The sequence below is a fragment of the Prunus mume genome, linkage group LG2 (assembly GCF_029339155.1).
Source record: "Prunus mume cultivar Tortuosa linkage group LG2, ASM2933915v1, whole genome shotgun sequence".
In the NCBI taxonomy this organism is placed as follows: domain Eukaryota; kingdom Viridiplantae; phylum Streptophyta; class Magnoliopsida; order Rosales; family Rosaceae; genus Prunus; species Prunus mume.
In genome coordinates this window covers 25,707,446-25,726,892 of record NC_142699.1, presented here as the reverse complement: position 1 = coordinate 25,726,892, position 19,447 = coordinate 25,707,446, and the positions used below count along the sequence as shown (strand labels likewise).

Genomic DNA, 19,447 nt, shown 5'->3' with positions numbered 1-19,447 from the left:
TTTATTTGCTCATCCTGGAAATTTTGTCAGATATTGCATTTGTACATCAATACTAAACTCTATAGTTTGTTGTGATTAATACTAAAAATTTGCATTTGAAAGCCATCAATACTACAAATTTATATTCTATAATTATGTAAGAGTGAAAATGAAAAACAATAATAAATTTTCTTGACGAGCGGAGTCATACAAGGTGGACTGCGTGGGTATGTCTTAGCAAAAGCACACGCACAAAAAGAGAAGAAAGTTAGGACGGTAGAAGAGTCATGGAGGGTGTGCCAGTCCTTGATATATGGTCTGCTCAATTACATACATATTGGCATTTTTGTCAACGTAGAACCATCTATTCTCCACTAAGCTTCTAGAGAATGCAACAATCTATTAAAAAGTCTAGTGCAACAAAGTCATTACTCATTATACATTTCTTGCCTCTGCCTGAAAGGAAAGGAAAGGAAGGACATTTCTCATTTATAAACCAAACTTATTAAAAGTATTTTTTTTAAAATTATTGATACATGTTAATTGACATAAAAGTAAGAATTTCTACACCCAAACGAGTATATTTCCTAAATTTCTTAGTGATCATATTTTATACTATTATAATCATATTACACCTAAAACAATAGTAATAGTAGAGATGAGCTTAGTTAAGCGAGCTAGAGCGGATGTGCTGGTACTCTGCATCCAAGTTTGAATCCCTCTCCTCTTAATTTAGACTAGTTTAAAATAGAGTATCATGCGTATAAAAAAGAACTATACTAGTAAAAATTTATGTGTTTGTTTTCATTAACGGCGTGGGCCTTGGTGTCTACTTGTTCTTATTTGATATTATTAATATATATATTTTTTTTTGCGCTAGTTACTACACCACAAGGTGATCGCCGCTTGTGCATCATCCATTGTCCATTCATATATGTTTGTTGTTTTTGCCGATCGATCCCTATCATTAATATTGTTGTTGTTTGTAGCCCTAATTTTAACTCATAATTCGAAGATGCTTTTGGGACCGGAGTTTAATGGATAGGGAGGATTTCATTTTATAATGATTAATGATTAATTAGAGGGGCCAAACGGCAAAGGCGGTACAAGGAAAAATAATAATGGCGGTGGGGCGGTGGGATTATAAATAAATCCAATCCAATAAAGAATCAGGTAGACATATGATTGACTGTATGTGATTATTATAGTAAATAATTGTCACATGTGTGTTTCGGATTTTGCTTTCCATAATAATCCATTGAATTATTAACCTCTCACTTCCACGGCCATCCAAAATGGACCCAACCGACTAAACAAAGTTCCCACCGCGCGCGCTTTGCCCGACCTCTAGCCGTTGACTCACTCAAATCTCAATCCTCAACTCGAACTCAAACTCAAACTAAACTCAAATTAAGGAGCTGTTCAACTCTTGGTTACAAGCCCAAACCCATCATAGGCCCAAGCCTTAACAAAAGGCCTCCCCAAATGTCTTTAGACTTTTAGCTCGGCAAGCAAGCAGGGGCCACGTTGAAAGAAAAGGAACTTCAGACTTCCATCTCTTCTGCTCAGCAAGTTCCTCCTCCGTTGTTTCACTTTGTTCTGGTTCACTTGTCCTAATTCCAAGAACCAACACCACTCCACCAGGTGCTTTTCTTTAGTCCGACATTCAATATAGGTTCCGGGGCTTAAATTAGGGCTGGATTGTGATTATTGGGGATTTTGTTGAAATTAGTGCTTTAATTTTTATGATATTTTGCTGAAATTGTGGCTGTGATAGTATGATTTTTGGGGATTTCGTTTAATTGAGGGTGCTGTGGTTGTTCTAAGTGTCATATCCTAATTTCTAGATTGTGATTATTCATTATTGTGAGAATCATATCCTCCTTTAATTGCTCAATTTCTCTCATACTATCTCAGTCAAATTAAAGCGCAAATGGGGGATCATAATGCCTTTAAAGATCAGATTTTTAAGAGAAACCAAACAAAATTTAGAGGGCCTTTGAATATAAAAACGTTAACCCCAACTTAACTATGCATATAGTCTATAGATAAACAGTTTTGATTTGAGCATTCCATGTATATACTTTTACTCAAGTTCACTTACAAGTTTTGCTGAACTGACCATTTTACCCTTCATTTGTTCTAAATGTTCATTTGAGCTTCCACCTGACACACCTGAAGAATAAACAATAAATGATCGAACTAATAAGAAAAGCACTAATGGAAAAACACCATGAAAGATCCAATCAATTCTCGGCAAAACTCACAGCTAGTTTGATTATGTTTTTATATTCAAGGGTTCTGATAATAGTATATATGTAGCTGTTTTATCAATGAAATTCAATCGTATTGTCGAGTTTTGCTTAGCATCATTTTATTTAGTTCATTTGTATGATTTTAACAGGATTTGCAGAAATTGGGAAATTCTAAAGAAGTAGTGGAAGCTCTGCCAAAGTTTCGATAAATCTTTTTCACTTAGGAAAAAACTTGGTATGTAAGCTTAGCCCAGCCCATTTTCAATCCTGCTTCCAGCATTGGCTATGAAATAGTGGAAAATATTAAAACAAAAAAGAAAGGGATAGAAAAGAAAAGGACATGGATCCGGAGCAGACCTTCATACGAGTACAAGAGCGGTTCTCGCAGATCCTTACTCCTAAAGTCAGAGCTGCTTTGGAGTACATGTACCTCTTCATAGCCATTACGTTGTTCTGTATTCTCGTTGTTATGCATGCCAATTACGTTCAACAGGTTTTTCTTCCACTTTCTTATCAATTTATGATTTTTCATGTTTTTTTATAGCATGTCACAGAGGGACTTGAGCGTGGATAAAACTTGTATTTTGTGAATCAATTCCATGTAATCTATCTTCCACCAAATACCTATTTTGATGCTTTTACTTGTGGAGGACATATATGCAATTATTAACTATTTATGCTTTCCCCTTTTCTCAGTTATCATAATTTTAAATTTCATGGAAATGCTTAGATAATTGGTTTCTTTTGATATTGTTAGATAATTTTTTCAGTGTGCTCCACACACATGCATGCTTTGTATTTTTCGTCATTGATTTTTTACCTTCCTTGATATCTTGCGATCACTTGATTAACTTTGATTCCCTTGCACTGGAAGCCTGGCTGTTCAAGTGAGCTTTCTGGGGTTGAAACAACAGAAGCACAAATTATTCAAATTAAGGTATATCATGTCCTCTATTTCTTGAGCTTTTTGATTACTTATTCACTTATTCATTTTGTGTTGTCTCACAAATCTGGTAGAAGATCATTATGATGCTTTTGATTAAAGTTTATAGGTTAATAACAATAAATGGCAAGCTTGCATATTCTTTTAAAAAGCCGCTGCATTTTCTGGAGTCCTTGATTTATCTGGTTGTAAACATAATAATACTGTTTTTGAATATAGTGCAAACACTTAACTTATAGTTTCATTGGTGGATTTGTGTTCAAATTTTATAGCCAAAGTTTTTTTTTTCCCCTTTCAAAAATTCAGATGTACTTGATTTTTAATTTCTTTTTAAGCTTTAAAAGTCTGTTTTCTTTCCTGGATTTGGGTTGCACATTACAGGCAACTTGAGTTTGTTTATTATCTTGGCCTGGTCATGTCTAAAATGCTGACTTTATCCCTTTCACTTAGATAACCAGTGCAGGATTGTGGTCGCAGAATGAGTCAGAGTTCACCAACGTGATAGATGATGTCCCAGACACAAAATTTGTAATGTATAAATTAGAATTTTGCTAACATAGATGGAGATGGATTGACATCTTATGCTGCAAAAGTTTGGTTGAATTAAATTGGTTCTGGTGCTAGGAGGGGGAAATTGGCATTGAAGTCTGATTCTGAAGTTCTGGATCATCCGGCAGTTAGCTCTACCAATAGCCCCAACACTATGCCAACAGCTGATGATGCAGTTAGCAAAAATGAAATCAAGGAGGCCCGTAGTAATTTTCTTTTATCTGTGAAAGAGACAGTTAAAGCAGCACTTATTAACTTTATCAAAATATGGCAAATGCGTCCCCGCCTCTTGTCAGTGTTTCGGAAACATGGAACTCATATCATCGGAAATTTGTGGGTGAGCAAATTCCGCAAATTTCGTTGGGATCCTTTAATATTGAAATAACTGCTGACACTGCTCCTGGATATGCAATAAGTTGTGTTTCAAGGTCCATTTACCTGCATTTCATCTGGTCCATTTCGAAAGTCATCATTGTTGAAAATGTCATGTGCATGTCTCTTTCTTTTCAATAAAAGGAAAAAAGGCTATATCTGCCTTGGTTTTACTGCCCCCTTTATTCCTTGGCGTTTGAAGGATTTCAAATCAGCCCCTCTCTCTCTCTCTCTCTCTCTCTGTCTCTCTCTCTCTCGGATTTGACCAATTTCACACTTGTAAATGGATTATAATTACATGCTTACAGTGAACAATATTTTATTTCTTGTATTGTAGTTTAAATTTCTCTTTGCTGATTTTTAATTTTGAATTGCAGAGCATTGCAGGTATACATTTAGATCTTGATATTCCCAAGTGGTTGCGCATACTTCGTTTGGACAGGGTTAACTTGTATGCAGGTTGCTGACTATCCTTTTAATTATTCTTTGCTTATCATCATTTTGGTTTTCAAAGCAACATGTCATTTTTATAATTACTTTTTTAATCCGGGAAAAAAAAAGGTAAGATAGTGAAACTGAATTTATTGTTTGGTGTTTAAAGGGGCACATAACATTTTTCCACTTTGTTTTTTTTTTCTCCTTTTATTTGGCCTCTTTGTCAATAGCAAGAAAAAAAAAAATTCTCTTTGCTTTAGTTGGATTGAATTTTAATGACATTTCCTGATATGAAATATTTTATTCTAATGTTGTTTCAATTACTTGTTTGCAAATGCTTAATTGGATACAAAGAAAAGGCAGAAAATAATCATTGATAGCGAGTTCTCTGGATATTATGACCCATGAGCATGTAATTGTTGTACTATATTGAGGATGTTGTTTTTGATATTGAAAGTCAAACCTTTGGAGGAGCTTCTAGTTGCCATAGTACCAAATCTTATTATATCTTATAGATGTCCTGAAAATTTCTTATGTGCATATTTATGTAAAAGCACGAAGTCCTAAAGCTAAAGAGTGAACAACATAGTTACCCTTCTCGGGTTAAAAATATAGGTTATGGAAATAAAATTTGAAAAAGGTTTTTAATGAAAAAAAAAAAAAAAAAAAAACTCTTTATGAAATGATTACAATGATATTCATCTCCTGTTGTATTTCTATATGCTTTTCTATGAGCTTATTTTTTTCTATCCCAAAAAAAAAAAAAAAAAACAACACGATGTTTCTAGTTGTTGTTACTTTATATCCATTGTAACCAAGTTACTGTGACATACGTTATCAAAATTCTGCAGTTAGGATTGTACTGGATCTTTTGTTCAGTATAATCAGTTTTTCAACATCCTTTCTTAAACTTGTGAGAACTGAATGCAACTGTTATTGACAATTTGTTTTGAATGTGTCTCAGTGCAGTGGCTTGAGAACAGAAGCAAAACTTTTGAACCAACTTATTTATACACTATGGAAAAGGTAATTTCTGAACGTGGTACTTCCACTATCTCCTGAGCTTTCTCTGAGTCAGACTGCACAGGTTTTGGCTGCAAAAGCTTGTGATAAATAATAGTGCCATGGTTTTGGAGCTTGTTTTGTATTATTTTGGTAATTTATTTATCAAAATTTTGTTTGCAGGGTTATTTCTTATTACCTGAAAGTGCAAGGGCTCAGCATAATATTCGTTCTGTAAACATTAGCATATCAGCTCGACATTCTTGTTTTGGGAACAGGTACCAATAATATCTCCTGAAAAATTACTAATCTACAATTAATACTCATGATGCAATTTTTTTTTTCTTGCAGTATTTGTTTTTATTATGAAAGGACATTATTTATGCAAGAAATATCATGGCTTATTTGGATTCATAGTTTTGAGTAGTTAATGTGCGTATGGGAGTTGTATACTAGCAGGTGTTCTAATTGTTGTGTATTTACGTGAAATTACCAGGTGGCAGCAACTGCTTATTAACAGATTTGTTGGATATGATACTATTTTAATTAATAGTTTATTGAGTTCTCCTGGACAAGGTAAATTACCAGTTTTATGCCCCTTTATTTTTCCCTATATCTTGTATTCCTAATGTCGCATTAATGAAAAAGGACCCCTGTGCAACAACCAAATGAAATTGACTGTTGCTTAAACCAACTCTCTTAAAACTGTTGGTTTATAATAATAATTATTATTTTTATCATTGAAATAAATAAAATAACTGGTTTTTGGTGATGTTGCTGATTTGATATCGTGTGTTTCGTCTTCATTACTCAATTGTTGAAACAAAACAACCCAATTATTGTTAACCTTAATAGTTAATGTCCAAGTTTGACTAAGCAAAAATAAACAACATGAAAAAAAGTAAAGCCCCCACATGGGCCCATGTCAAATCACGGACACGTGCAATTAAGGGATGATTAAAGACTCATGCTTTGCCAGGGCATGATTGGGCTAATTCCAACAAAGTCCATTCTAAACTTATCTGTTTCATTCTAACTTTGATTGTTCAGAATCTGTTATTTTGAGTTTGGTTTAGCTCATGGTTTACTTTCATAGTTTGATTTTTATTAATTATCCTGTTGTGGCTAAGCTTGTTATGCCACCCATTCCAGGTTATCTTTATAATTTTCAGACAAAGGAGTTCTTTAATCTTAGTTATGCACAAGAACCCCCAAAAGGTCCTGCAAGGTTTGGAGGTTTGTTGACTTATGCCTTCGATTTCCATTCCTGTGCTGCCTCTCGTGCAATGTGGTTTCAATATCTACTTGTGCAATTTCATTACGCATCTCACTGGTAAACTTGATATTGAGGTAGAAGCATGGGGAGGCCCCCCATATTTGTCTACCAATAACTTTAAGATGACAAGTTGCATGGTTAGAGTATTAAGCAAACAGGCTAATTTCTGGCGTTTCTGTTTATTTATTTATTTATCTTTTCCACTGGTGATAATTGATCAACCACTGCTGTGGAAGATAATTGCTTCAAGGTTCTAGCATTCTATCACCTCCCCTCTGCCCTTTCTTCAAAGATTCTAGCATTGGCTGTGTTAAATCAACTTTTAACTTTTGGCCCAGGCCATGAATACTTAAGGAGCCATTTGTAAATGAACTTATAAATTAATAATTTTTTTTCTTGAGATGCTCTACATAGATTTTCATCTTGGACAAATCTTGGGTCAAGTAACATTGTAGAATTTTGACATTTCATTGATAAATTAAATGAAATTGAGAACTTGGTCCCTGGAAATCAAATTATATTAGTTAAAGAAAGTATGACTCCCAAACGTTTAAATGCAGTCAAAATAGAAAAATAGAACATTGTGGTTTAATACCCAAAAACAACAGTATTACTAACATGCCGTTCACTTTTCACAATCATAAAGTTGCCACCACATATTTCCTTCTACATGTCCCTTTTTTGTGAAATTTTCATTTTTGAAATGCAGTTGGTGAGGTCATTTGTCTATAAAACAAAATACATCATGAATATAAACTTGTGTAAAAAAATGCATCTGTTCTTTCATAAATAAATAAAATGCATCTGTTCCCCAAATATATAAAGGAAGAGTACATAACAAGCAGGTTCCATTAATATACTACACAAGCCTACTTATTTTACTGTTTGCGCCTATGGGAACATTGCAACAGTACTTGATTTGATTTTATTTTTTTATCAATCAGGGAGGGGGAATTGAACTTTTTACGTCTTCCAATTTTGGGAAGAAAAGTACCACTAGACCAAGAGCTAGTTGGTACATCAGTATTCGATGTGTATATTCATCTATCTGTAACTAAATTGCTTGTAGTTTAATGTACTTGTGAGTCTGACATAATGGAGAATAAGTCTGTAAATATCTTCTGGAATAATGACTGAGAGGTTAATTGGTTGGGGTTAGGTTTGCGAGTCATAGGAGAGTTGCGAAAAGGGTTTGGACTTTGTGGAAAATGGAAATGAGATGGCATAGATTTGCTGTGTGGCGACGGGGTTTTAGGACTTTGGGTGGTTTGGTTAATGCAGCTGTATAACAGTCACATTATTTTCTTTTTCATAATTGATTGGGTGGTTGGGTTTTAGGACTTTAGATATCGACTTATGCTTTCTGAAAAAACAAATTTTGTAAAAGGCGGACATGTGGAATGTGTGTTATGGTATTTTAAATTGCGATGCTTTCAGTGTTACAAAAATGTTCAATTTGGGTATCTAAAATAATGACATGTGTGCTGTAAAGAATAAGGATCTTATAACATGTTTTATGGATTAAGACTTATTTTAATTATTTATGAACAAAGGGTCTTAAAGACTTATTTTACCCTTGCAATTTATGTGCATTATGCTCAGAAAAATTCTGGTTTCATTTGGTTTCCATGCAGACTACCTCGTGACAAAGTGTGGTGTGCTTATGATGTCACTCTTTGTGTTCTTTACAACCACCATGTCTGTGTCATTCACATTGAGAGAAACACAGACTCGCATGCTGAAGTTCACAGGTTTGTGTTATTTTATCATGTATATTCTGGATAAAGTAGCTCTGTCACTGTACATACCTCCATTAATGTGTTCTTGAGTCCTTTAGCCAATGAAATGATGTATGTGAACTCTTAACTATTTTTTATTATTTTAACTTGAGAAATAGCATTAATCCTTGTGGAACTATGAAATTTAGAGTTTGGTAGCCAAAACATTATCCATTTTGTTTGCCTGGTTTGATGAGTATCATTTGGTATGAATGAAGTGAGGTGGCAGCATATTTGGGTTTCCCATGTGTCATGCTTCCTCCTTATTCCCCCCTCTATATTTGGGTGCTTACTTTTGTCAAATTATTGCAGTGCAGCTTCAACACCATGCTCGTCATCAGCTTCCGACATTCCAGTTGATTTTTGTGCATGTTATTGAATCACTTGTCTTTGTGCCGGTAAGAACACATCTTTTTGGTTCACCATCAATACACTATATATACTGAATTTTTCATGCCAAAACCCTTTTTGGTTCTGCAGATTATGATCGGGATTTTATTTTTTCTGTTTGAGTTTTATGACGATCAGCTATTGGCTTTTATGGTCCTAATACTTGTCTGGTTGAGTGAACTATTTACACTAATCAGGTTTCTCTTTCTCTCTCCCTCTTTCATTTTAAATATGTGGCAAATGATTGGGTGCCGGTGTACATACTCTTTCATAATGGCTACTTTTCATGTAAAAAGTCATTCACTCTGTTTAGAATCTGGTTTGGGCATAGGGTGTATGTAGCTCCAGGCTTAAAATGGATATAGTTTTGAGGCTGGGTTGGGTACTAATTGACAGTCAGTGGTAAAGCGATGTGGAGCTAGTCCAGTGATCTCTGCGGTAGGGTGCCTGGATCATGGGCTTTGATGTTTTGAGTGGCTGATTAATTGGCTTAAGATATGCTCTTAGCAGAGGATTATGGCTCAATTCATAGATCTTGGCACCTGGTATAACAATGAGAGGCAAATTTTCCCTGCATTAGGTGTACCCTATTTTGCCACATTTCTAGTTTGTGTCATGCTCTTTTCATTTGATTGTCTTTCTTGCAGTGTCCGCACACCCATATCGATGAAGTTCTTTCCCCGCTTCTTTTTGCTCTACTTTCTGGTTTTCCACATCTATTTCTTTTCCTATGCTTATGGTACGTCACTACTTCTTACTTTACTGGTAGACGGAAACGTTTTTTTATATTTGTTTCTGAAAACCTAACTTCAAACTGTTGCAGGTTTTTCTTATTTGGCTCTTTCTACAGCTGCAGCGTTTATGCAGCATCTCATTCTATACTTCTGGAACCGTTTTGAGGTAACCCCGCTGTGTAGTTTTTTCCCTTTTGGGCCTGGTTTATTGTATAGATGATTATATTATTTTTAATGGCACCTTTTCTTTTGCAAAGTTTGGTTGCTTATGATAAAACAGTGGTAGTTTCATTTGGCTTTCAATTTTATGCCAGCGGAAGATGTTCAGATTTGGTGTTCTTTTCTTTATTGGTTGTTTTAGGCAGTAAGTAATTATATCTTGTGAACGTGTTTCCCACTATAAGAACATATTGAAACAGATTTACGAAAAAGGGGTAAAAAGGTCTAAATAGCTATGTTTACATTCTTGTTATTCATTGATAAAAAAAACCAGAAGATTTCATTATGTAAACTAAAATTTGGCAATAAAAGCTTATCTGAAAGCCATAAAAAAAGGCCGTAGATAGAGAAATTAGTTATTGGAAAGAAATTTTCCGAAAGAAAAAGATGTCCTTCATCTTGAAGCTGGGAGCAACTAAAAAACCCTGTCTATTTTATTATGGGAAGTCGTTCACTGCTTGATGTTGTATGCTGTACCGCTTTCATCAAACTTTTACTGTTGAAACTACTAGCCTTTGTGTATTTTCCTAGTTTGGTAAGAGACCATAGGAGATGCTACAGATATAGAATAAGATGATTTATGGCGTGTTCGAGTGTGGTCTTTTTGTTATTGCAGTAATCTGTAATTACCTTAATGTATCAATGTTTGAATAGTTATGTTCTTGGTACAGGTGCCAACTCTACAAAGGTTTATCCAAAATCGACGATCACAGCTCCAACAACACCCAGATTTCCACATTACTTCATCAACATTCCTTGCCTCAACTTTACATATCACAAGATTGAACACAAGAAATCCTGGCCTGGTTAATTCTGACTTGGCCTCTGAACCTGGGCTGAGATCTGAACCCAATCCAGCAGTGCCATCAAATGGAGCAGAAGTTCCTGGACTGCAAGAACAGTCAGGTAATGACAACCCAGACCGGGTGGGAAACCCTCAGGTTCCAGGCCAAGCTGACCTGAGTGAAGCAGAGAATGGTCCTAACCCCGGCGCTATGAATCCATTCAGTTCACTTTTGTTATGGATATTAGGAGGGGCTTCGTCTGAAGGCCTCAACTCTTTTCTTTCTATGTTCAGAGATGTGAGAGACCAAAGACAAGTTTATGCTGAACCCCCTAGGCAAGAAAATCAGGATATACAAAGATAGTACTACCGGAAGGCCGGAGGAGATTGTAGTTTGCCTTCCTTCAGTTGTTCATGTATGTGAAGTAGTATAGGTTATGCTGGATATACACGTCTGTATAGAAATCATATATGCGGATGTATCTTGTCACAAACTTTTAGTTTATCTAAGAAAACAAAAGAAAAGAAATATCGGGTTCGGAGATATCCAATTTTTTAATGTCTAGATTCTCATTTGCAGGACATGTGTGGGTTGCTTTGGGAATGATGATCACTTCTCTTGCAACTGAACCTCCAATTTTTTTCTTCCCTTCTTAATCTTTCCAGGGTCCAGATTCATGTAGCAAGTAATTGCCTAATTTGTGTAGAAGTGGCAAAAGTTAAAAGGTTTCAAATTATATGGATTTTGGATAATGTGTACTTAGCTGTCTTAACAATGTATTTCATAACTAGACCTTTCATTAGATCATCCTTGCAAAATTTCAGTCAAATAGAAATGCATTTAGTTATCTACCTTTGATCAAATAAATAGACGTACACAAAATATTTTCAATAAGCAATGAAATGTTAAAAATAATAATAATTAGTTTCCGATTTCGGTGAATTTTCAACAAGCGGTTAGTGTCATCTTAAATTACTAAGATACACAATAAAATTCAGAAAGCAATTGACAAGCAACATAGTTCAAAGTTTTAATCCCAGAATATGAAAAACCTATAGATCCATGGAAAGAAATAGATGGAGCGGCAGTCTCTGGAGAGAAGACAGACTGATGGGGAGGAATTGTTTCAGGAGAGAGGCAGTAGGGAAAGTAGTCATCAATTAACAGAGACTATTATATCGAAGAAAAGTAAAGACTCCCTTGGTAACAACATAAAAATGAAGAAAAAGAAACAAAATACAAAAACTACCTGAATAAGCTCGAAAAGAAAAGAATATGCTCAAACATATTCAAATACAAAAATATATATATATATATATATATATATGAAAATTCAATTTCCTAATCTAATTTATCTCTTCCAGCAACCGTACATGAAGTATAATTACTTCTTTTCTTCCCTTTTTAACGCCCAATGAAAAGCAGTTCGTAAATTGTTCCAGCTTCTCATAGCTATCAAATATCAGAACTCTCTGTAAACTTGTGATTCCCAATCTCCCAAAAACATCATCAACAAATTCACTGCTCCACCAGTCCAGGTCCCCAAATTGTCATTCCTAAGAAGGTTGAACTGATGCTGCCAAATCTTCTAACTGTTTCCTCCCAAGATTGGATATAAGCTCCATGGAGATGAAGTGCTTTGGTAGACTCTCAACCTCTTCCAACTTGAGATTGTATATCGGTTGAAGCTTTTTTGCTTCAGAATCTGCTGCTTCAGCCTCTGCAAGCAGAAGGTTTGCTTCTTCAAGGTCGCCCAACTCCAGAGCAGCTTCTCGTTCTGCTTTAGCAATACCAGATATCAGAAGCAACCTCTCAAACCTAGCCGTTGCTACCTCTTTTTCCTTAGATTGAATATGCCCCTCAGTCTCCTGCAATCTGTTAACAGTCTCTTTTATCTCTTGCTCGAGCTTCTCAAGCTCTAAGATGGCTCTTTCCATGTCAATCTGTATGCCATCCCTTTCAACATTCAATGACTTGGCCTCAGCAGCTAGCCGTGCAGCTTCCTTAAAGTTTCTTGCAGTGGCTGCGACTTTCTTTTCTGCTTCGAGCTCTGGGACTCTTTTGTCTATGAAAAGAATTTTCTGCTTAGAGGTTGCTATATCTTGCTGAATGCTTGACTTTTTGGAAGACAGTTCCTGTAATGTAGCTCTTGAGGCAGATACATCCTGTTGGAGCATTTGAACATCCTTGGAAAGCTCCTCCTCAGTCTTCGCAAGCCTGACCTTATCTTCCCTGGACTTCAAAATAGAGGACATGAGAGTTTTTCTAAGGGTAGCAACTTGCTGATACGTCTCTGCTTCCTCTGCAGAAGCCCTAGCCAGTTCCCTCAACTTTGCTTCCCTCTCTTGTTCCTGAGTGAGGAAGGCATTGATTTCCGTCTTTTTTGTTGAGAGAGCCTCGCTCTCTGCATGTATCTGAGAAAGGCCTGCTTGCAAGTCGCTAGACTTGGCCTGAATGTTGGATTGCATGTCCTGGAAGTCAGAGAGAGCACGATCAATCCTTTCCTCAACTTGTTTGATGTCATGATCATTTTGTGCAATCTCCTGTTCCTTGCGTTTGACCAAAGCAAGTAGCTTGTCCAGTTCGTCCATGAGAATGTCCTTTTTCTTACAGAGACATTCTTTCTCTAACTTGTCATCTTCCACTAAAGTGTCAATGGAAGTGTTCAAGGAAAGTCCAGCATCATGGATAATATGGGATTCAATCTCCAATTCCATTTTCTTGGCTTGCAAGGCTTCAGTTGACGAAAGCCATTCGTTGGTTTCTTTTGAAGAGTGTGCTTCTGCGGTTTGGAAGACCAAATCTGCATCATTCGAAGCATCCTGTGATATTGAACCAACCAACAATCATATTACTCATTAAGGATTAATTGCAGCTACTCATGTCATAATTGTCACTCATTCCTTTTATCTCCATTTTCAATTCTCTGTCTATACAGTTATAGTGAATGCTATATATGAAACAATAATAGTAATTAAAATGTGGAGGTGGGGGTACTCACCGTTGCAAAGCGTTGAAGCAGGGAGGCGCATTCTTCCTCGGCGGCGATCTGGGATTGGAGAAGGTGGTGCATTTTGGAGTCAAGATCATCGCAATTGGCCTCAGCATCTCTGAGTGCATCAAGGAGAGCCTGTTTCTGGTTTTGAGCAGCAGCAAGGCTGTCACTAAGCCTTTGGGCAGTGTCGAAATCCTCAGCCTCGCAGGCCTCTTCCAGCTGCTTCTCGAGATTGGCATATTCGAGGGAAGCCAAATTGAGATGGTCAGCGGCAGCCCTTCTCCTGGCAATGGCGTCCTTCCTAGAAGCAGAGACGGATGCGGCTGATTGGCGAGCACGGTTGAGCTTGTCGGCGATCAGGGCCTTGCTCTGATCCAACCGTAGCTCGGGAAGGGCTTCTACTTGTTCATTTGCTACCACTACTTGTTCTTCTACTGATACTGATGGTAGAGTGGTGGGACCCACTGGGGTGCTGCTGATGGCGGTGGTGGTGGGGGGCAAGGGAAGGGAATTGTCATCATCTACATAAACATCATCGACATCATCGTCGACCTTGGAATTGGAATTGGATCGGGCGTATCCGATGCGGAGGCCAGCAGCTCTCTTTTTTCGTCTGGAAGTGGAGTTGTGTCTGGATGTTGTTTTTGGTGTTGGCTTTGACGTTGGGATTTGGACAACATCTTCTTCTTGGGTTTGGGTTGGGGTTTGGAATTGGAGTGTGAGGTCGGAGAAGAGGTTTTCGTCGAGGGGCTCAAAGGAGGATGAAGATGGTGGTTGGTGAGATTCAACGGCGGCTGGATCTTGAGCATAATCATGTTGTTGTTGCAGAGGTAGTTGTTGAGGCTGATTATTAACAAGATCATGGCGATTGTGTGTCTCCAAATCCAATTCGGATTTATTGGTACTGTTGTTAGGGGAAAACAATACCATCCCCTCAAACAGCGAATCCATCTCATCTTCCTCCATGTCACTTGGATTGGATCACCCTAAACCCAAAACTAAAATCTTCCAAATCCAATAAGGAATTGCTTGCTGCTCTTACCCAAATCCAAAGCTTGCGTTTTCTGTTTAAATTTTTGGTGGGTTTGGCTGGCTGGCTGGTTGGTTGGTTGGTTTCTACTACCAGTGCGCTGCAGAAGAAGAGATTCTGAAATGGATGATGAGGCAATTCAGGCAGGCAGCTTCAACTATCAACAGAGTTTATCGTCAAACTGTGGGGGAGATGGATCATCGTTATAAGTTTGCTGCCCCTCGATTGACAGGAATTGCCCACATTTTGTTCCCTTCTTTCTTTTCTTTTCTTTTGTTTTTTCTGAAAATTCAACTTCGCTTTTGGCCTCAAAACATTTTTCTTTTAAAATACAAAGAAATTATTGTAGTAAAAACTAAATTGGGAACTCATTACTACCTTAGACCATCTCCAATCATGTTGGGGCTAAATTCAAATTTTCACCCTCCAAAATACAACTATTTATGTATTTTCAGGACTCAAAATTTTTTTTCCTCCAACCTTATAGACTCATAATTTGAGTCCGCAACTTTATTAAATTATTTAAGAATGATTAACCCCTAAATTTTGTTTCTTGTTAATTTTTCTTGACATTATTTTTGTTTCAACACTCGTGATTTAATTTTATAAACATTTTAACCTAAAAAAAATAAAATTCCAAAACATAATTGAATTTCACTTAAAAAATAAAAATAAGTACAATACCATACGTATGCCCGGAATAATTCGAACTCTTCATTGAATTATGTAAGTGTGTTTAAATTATCTAAGCATTTTTAAATAAACGACAATCATTAAATTTTGCCGTTGAGATTGCTTAAAATTAATCATGATTATTGATTACAAATATAGTTGTTGGAATATTTAGAATAAAAAAACAAAAAAAAACCAGCAATATCAGATTTTTGGCACAAAGTTGCTGCCAAACAACAGAACCAAAACTCAAAGAAACATGCAGACATGCTTCAATGAAAAAAATAATAAAAAAAGCAGATTTTGGGCCCACAAAATTATCATCCAGCAAAAAAGGACTGGAATTCCACCAAAGATTTGAGATTTCTCAAATTTCCACCCCCCAAAATACATGGGTTGTAGATGGTATTTGGAGGCTAAACTCAAAATTTGAGTTTCCACCTCAAGGGTTGGAGATGGTCTTACAACTCAATTACACAGTTGCAACAGATTCCCGATGGTAGTGATGCCTTGGTGCTTGGCTTGGGCCTGGTTTTAGCACAGCCGAGATTAATGCCATATTGGGCCAATCATGACTTGGGCTTTTAACATTGACTAAATATTCAAGGAATCATTATTATATGATGATTCCCTATATCTAAAGGGATATTTATGAGGGTTACTTGGCGTAGAAGAGAATCAAGTGATTAGATTGACTTTGATTTGATTTCTTCGTGGTAAAATGCGAGTTGTTATTTAGTTAGGATTTTGATTACTTACCTTCATTTAGTCATATTGTAATTGAAATTTAGATTTATATTCTATGTTATTAGGGTTAAAAAGTCTTTGTATTTCTTTATATTGCATACATACTTCAAAATTTGCCCCACTTTATTCGACTGTGTTGACATCCAAAACTTAACAGGAATCCTAATCCCACAAGAACACTCCGTCTAATATATATATATAAACTATAAGAGAATAAAGGTCACAGGGCAGCATCAGCTACAAGATACGCATTCTTTCTGAATTGGATCTGTTCGATCAATTACGGTCTTCTGGGACAGGTAAGTTATTTTATTTTTATAACCTTTTTTTCTATCTGCAAGTCTGGACATAATTTTATTTGATACAATTATAATTTCTAGTTTCGATTTGAACCATGAATTATGTAATTTATAAAATTGATTTTATATATGTGCGTTGTTTCCTGGCTTGAAAATGTTTGGTTGAGATTTATGATTAATTCTTGGCATAACTTGTTCTCCTAAATTCTATTAGACATGCAACTTGTATTGATTGGATTATGAAGCCCAAGTTGATTAGGTCCTGTGAGTCTACGACCAAATTATATGACCCACTTACTTGGGGTAGGAATCAGGATTCAGAAACTTGTTCCTTAGAGCTCAGCTAGCTAGGTATCTTTGAATAAAGAGATCATGAATTTTGGTAATTTGATGATTTTGATTCATTTTTATTTTATTTCTGGTATAAGCAGTATCCCCGCAAGAGCAGCATCAATAGGAAGAAATGGGTGATACGCAGACAATTATTAGGAAGAAATGGGTGACACTCATAGGCAGCAGCAGCAATAGCAACAGCAGCAGCAGCAGCAAGTGGTCGAAACATGTCCCAGATGATATCATGCAACCGATTCTACAACTGCTATGCATATTCGATTATGTTCGGTGTCGCTCAGTATGCCGTTCATGGCGAGAGTCTATTGATAGGGCAATTGCCGGCAGATGGTGTCGTCCTGCTCCTCAACTTCCATGGCTTGTATATCGTCAGTCCATGTTTTCATTTTGTCTTTCAAAGTTTTCATTTAAACGTCAGCATAATATCAAATTAAGTCTGCCGAATGATGATGACCATGATGATTATGTTGGGTCAATCGAGGGGTGGTTGATGAGAGTCGATTGGACTGGATCCATAATTACCTTATTGAATCCCATCTCAGGTGGCCGAGTGATGCTTCCACGATGCAAACATGAGGTCACTGCTCCTTTCATCAGTAAAGTTGTAGCCTCCTCGGTACCAACCACAACAAGCCCATCATCTCTTGTTGTGGTCTGCCTTTCCACGAATGTTGAAAAAACGAAAGTCTGTAGACCCACTGATTACACGACGACGCTGGCGGTCTGTAGACCCACTGATAAATCATGGACCCGAATTGAAGAGGGCCTCAGCTTTGAAGATATAGAATTCATCGATGGGAAGCTATATGCTGCAACCAACAACCCGTCGGAGTCTTTAATAGTGTTTAAGTTTGACACACATAATCATGATGATCAGCAGCAGCAGCAGCAGCAAATCCAATATAGGGCTGAAAGGTTGGTTGTACTTGACGACTCCGGGCCAGATCGTGTGAGGTTCGAGCATATATTTAGGATAAACAAGAGTCGTCTTTTCCTTGCAAAAGATTTCTCTGCATCAACGGAGTTGTTTATGATTACTTTTCCAGACAATTTTCTAGACGAGAAGCTGTTGCTATGTCCACATGATTATGCTGAAGAATTTCAAGTTTTCAAGCTGGCATTCGATAATAATGCTGCTGCTAATAATGGTCATCCTCCACCTCCTCCTCGATGGGTAGAGATTGTCGGATTTCGTGATCGGATATTGTTTCTATTCCAGAAAGTCAGGGAATACCTTGACGACGTTGACACTAATGATCTGCTTAATAATGATCTAGTACACGGCATCTGTACATGTATAAATTTATTAAGGCAACGAGCCGTATGGCTCACCCCAAATCCTTGGTAGCACCCTCTACATCCTAATAAAAATGGACTCATATTTAAGCACCGCTTTATCTTCTTGTATTTCAAGGTTTCGCTTGCTTTGTTTTTGTTAACACTAGTATAGCTGCATCGTTGCTCATTGTTCTAAGGCACTTTTTTTTCCTTTGTGCATTCCACCTATTACTGTAATAAAAAACAACGAAAATTTTGGACTCCCCCACTTGCTCTCTGTCTTCAGCAGGTTGAATCAGCGGAGCACTTGTTGTTCCTATGCCCGTAGACAATGGCACACTGGTTTGGTGCCCCTTTTTCCTAATAAAGTTTATCCTAAACCAAACTCTAAAACTAAAACTATAATTTGTTTCTCATCTTCCTCCTTATCACTTGGCTGACCCTAAACCAAATCCAAACTCTTCCAAATCCAATACACCAGAAATTATGAATCTATGAAAATCTGGCAAAACAAAATAAGAAATTGCTTGCTCCTAGTCTTACTCCCAAATTCAAAGCTCGCCTGGTTTGTTACTAGTACTAGTGCGTTGCAGAAAAAGAAATTCTGAGATGGATGAGGCAGGAAGGCAGGCAGGCAGGCACCTTCAACTAACTTCAAGAATGTAAGAACAAGGCTAGGCTTCTCAAGCTGGGTTTCTTGAGATTTGTAAGCTATTGAGAAAAGAGATTCTGAGCTTAAAAAACAAAAAAGCTATCATAGTAAAAACTAAATTGGAAACTCATTATTATTACGCTACTGTTCTAACAAATTTTGATGTCTCTGTGACGGTGATGCAACATCAAGTTTTTGATATCCTAAACCAAACCAACTAGAACATGATGTATATTGTATAGTTGTGGTGTGTGGAAAATAACAATGAAAATTACACATATCAAGACATAATACAAAGGAAAAAGAAAACTGTGCTTGACAGAGAAACATGAAATAGTAACTGTTAACACCATTTCTGAGTCAAGATATAGCATACTAACGGTAGTTATAAACAGGTCCTGCCTGGTTTCTCCTTGCTTATAAAACTCTCATTCCTTCTTGTCTGGTTGGGTTCTGGATCACCTCCAAGCATTGTGAAATGCTTTCTTTCAATGTGCTTGTCAACCCCAGCTAATTAAAAAGAGAAGGGCAAGGTGTGGTCGGTTAGAAACCAAGGACATAAGTCGATCGTGTAAGAAAAAAAGTTTCAACTGGAATATAAAGGTGGCTTCAGTTGATTTTACTCAATAAAAAATTTATACCTCGAGTCCTACTGCTGGAAATGTAATATATTGTGGTGTATATGCTAAAGCACGATGTCTTGCCA

At 36.7% G+C, this 19,447-nt stretch overlaps 2 protein-coding genes across 2 annotated transcripts; one reads left to right on the top strand and one right to left on the bottom strand.

The window, feature by feature from the left end:
- Positions 1 to 1,546: 1,546 nt before the first annotated feature.
- LOC103324328 (S3 self-incompatibility locus-linked pollen protein) lies at positions 1,547 to 11,281 on the top strand. The gene is made up of 16 exons (XM_008226375.2): positions 1,547 to 1,623; positions 2,384 to 2,727; positions 3,109 to 3,171; positions 3,628 to 3,710; positions 3,802 to 4,063; positions 4,476 to 4,557; positions 5,498 to 5,559; positions 5,719 to 5,813; positions 6,032 to 6,111; positions 6,688 to 6,771; positions 8,446 to 8,562; positions 8,902 to 8,987; positions 9,070 to 9,176; positions 9,627 to 9,718; positions 9,803 to 9,879; positions 10,604 to 11,281. Exons 2-16 carry the CDS (start codon positions 2,575 to 2,577, stop codon positions 11,078 to 11,080), a joined length of 1,920 nt encoding a protein of 639 aa, XP_008224597.2. The 5' UTR covers positions 1,547 to 1,623; positions 2,384 to 2,574; the 3' UTR covers positions 11,081 to 11,281.
- A 586-nt stretch (positions 11,282 to 11,867) lies between these two features.
- On the bottom strand, positions 11,868 to 14,945 carry LOC103324327 (neurofilament light protein). The gene is made up of 2 exons (XM_008226374.3): positions 13,719 to 14,945; positions 11,868 to 13,539 (listed from the first exon to the last, which is right to left on the bottom strand). The coding sequence occupies exons 1-2, from the start codon at positions 14,676 to 14,678 to the stop codon at positions 12,274 to 12,276; spliced, it is 2,226 nt and encodes a 741-aa protein (XP_008224596.1). The 5' UTR covers positions 14,679 to 14,945; the 3' UTR covers positions 11,868 to 12,273.
- Positions 14,946 to 19,447: the final 4,502 nt, after the last annotated feature.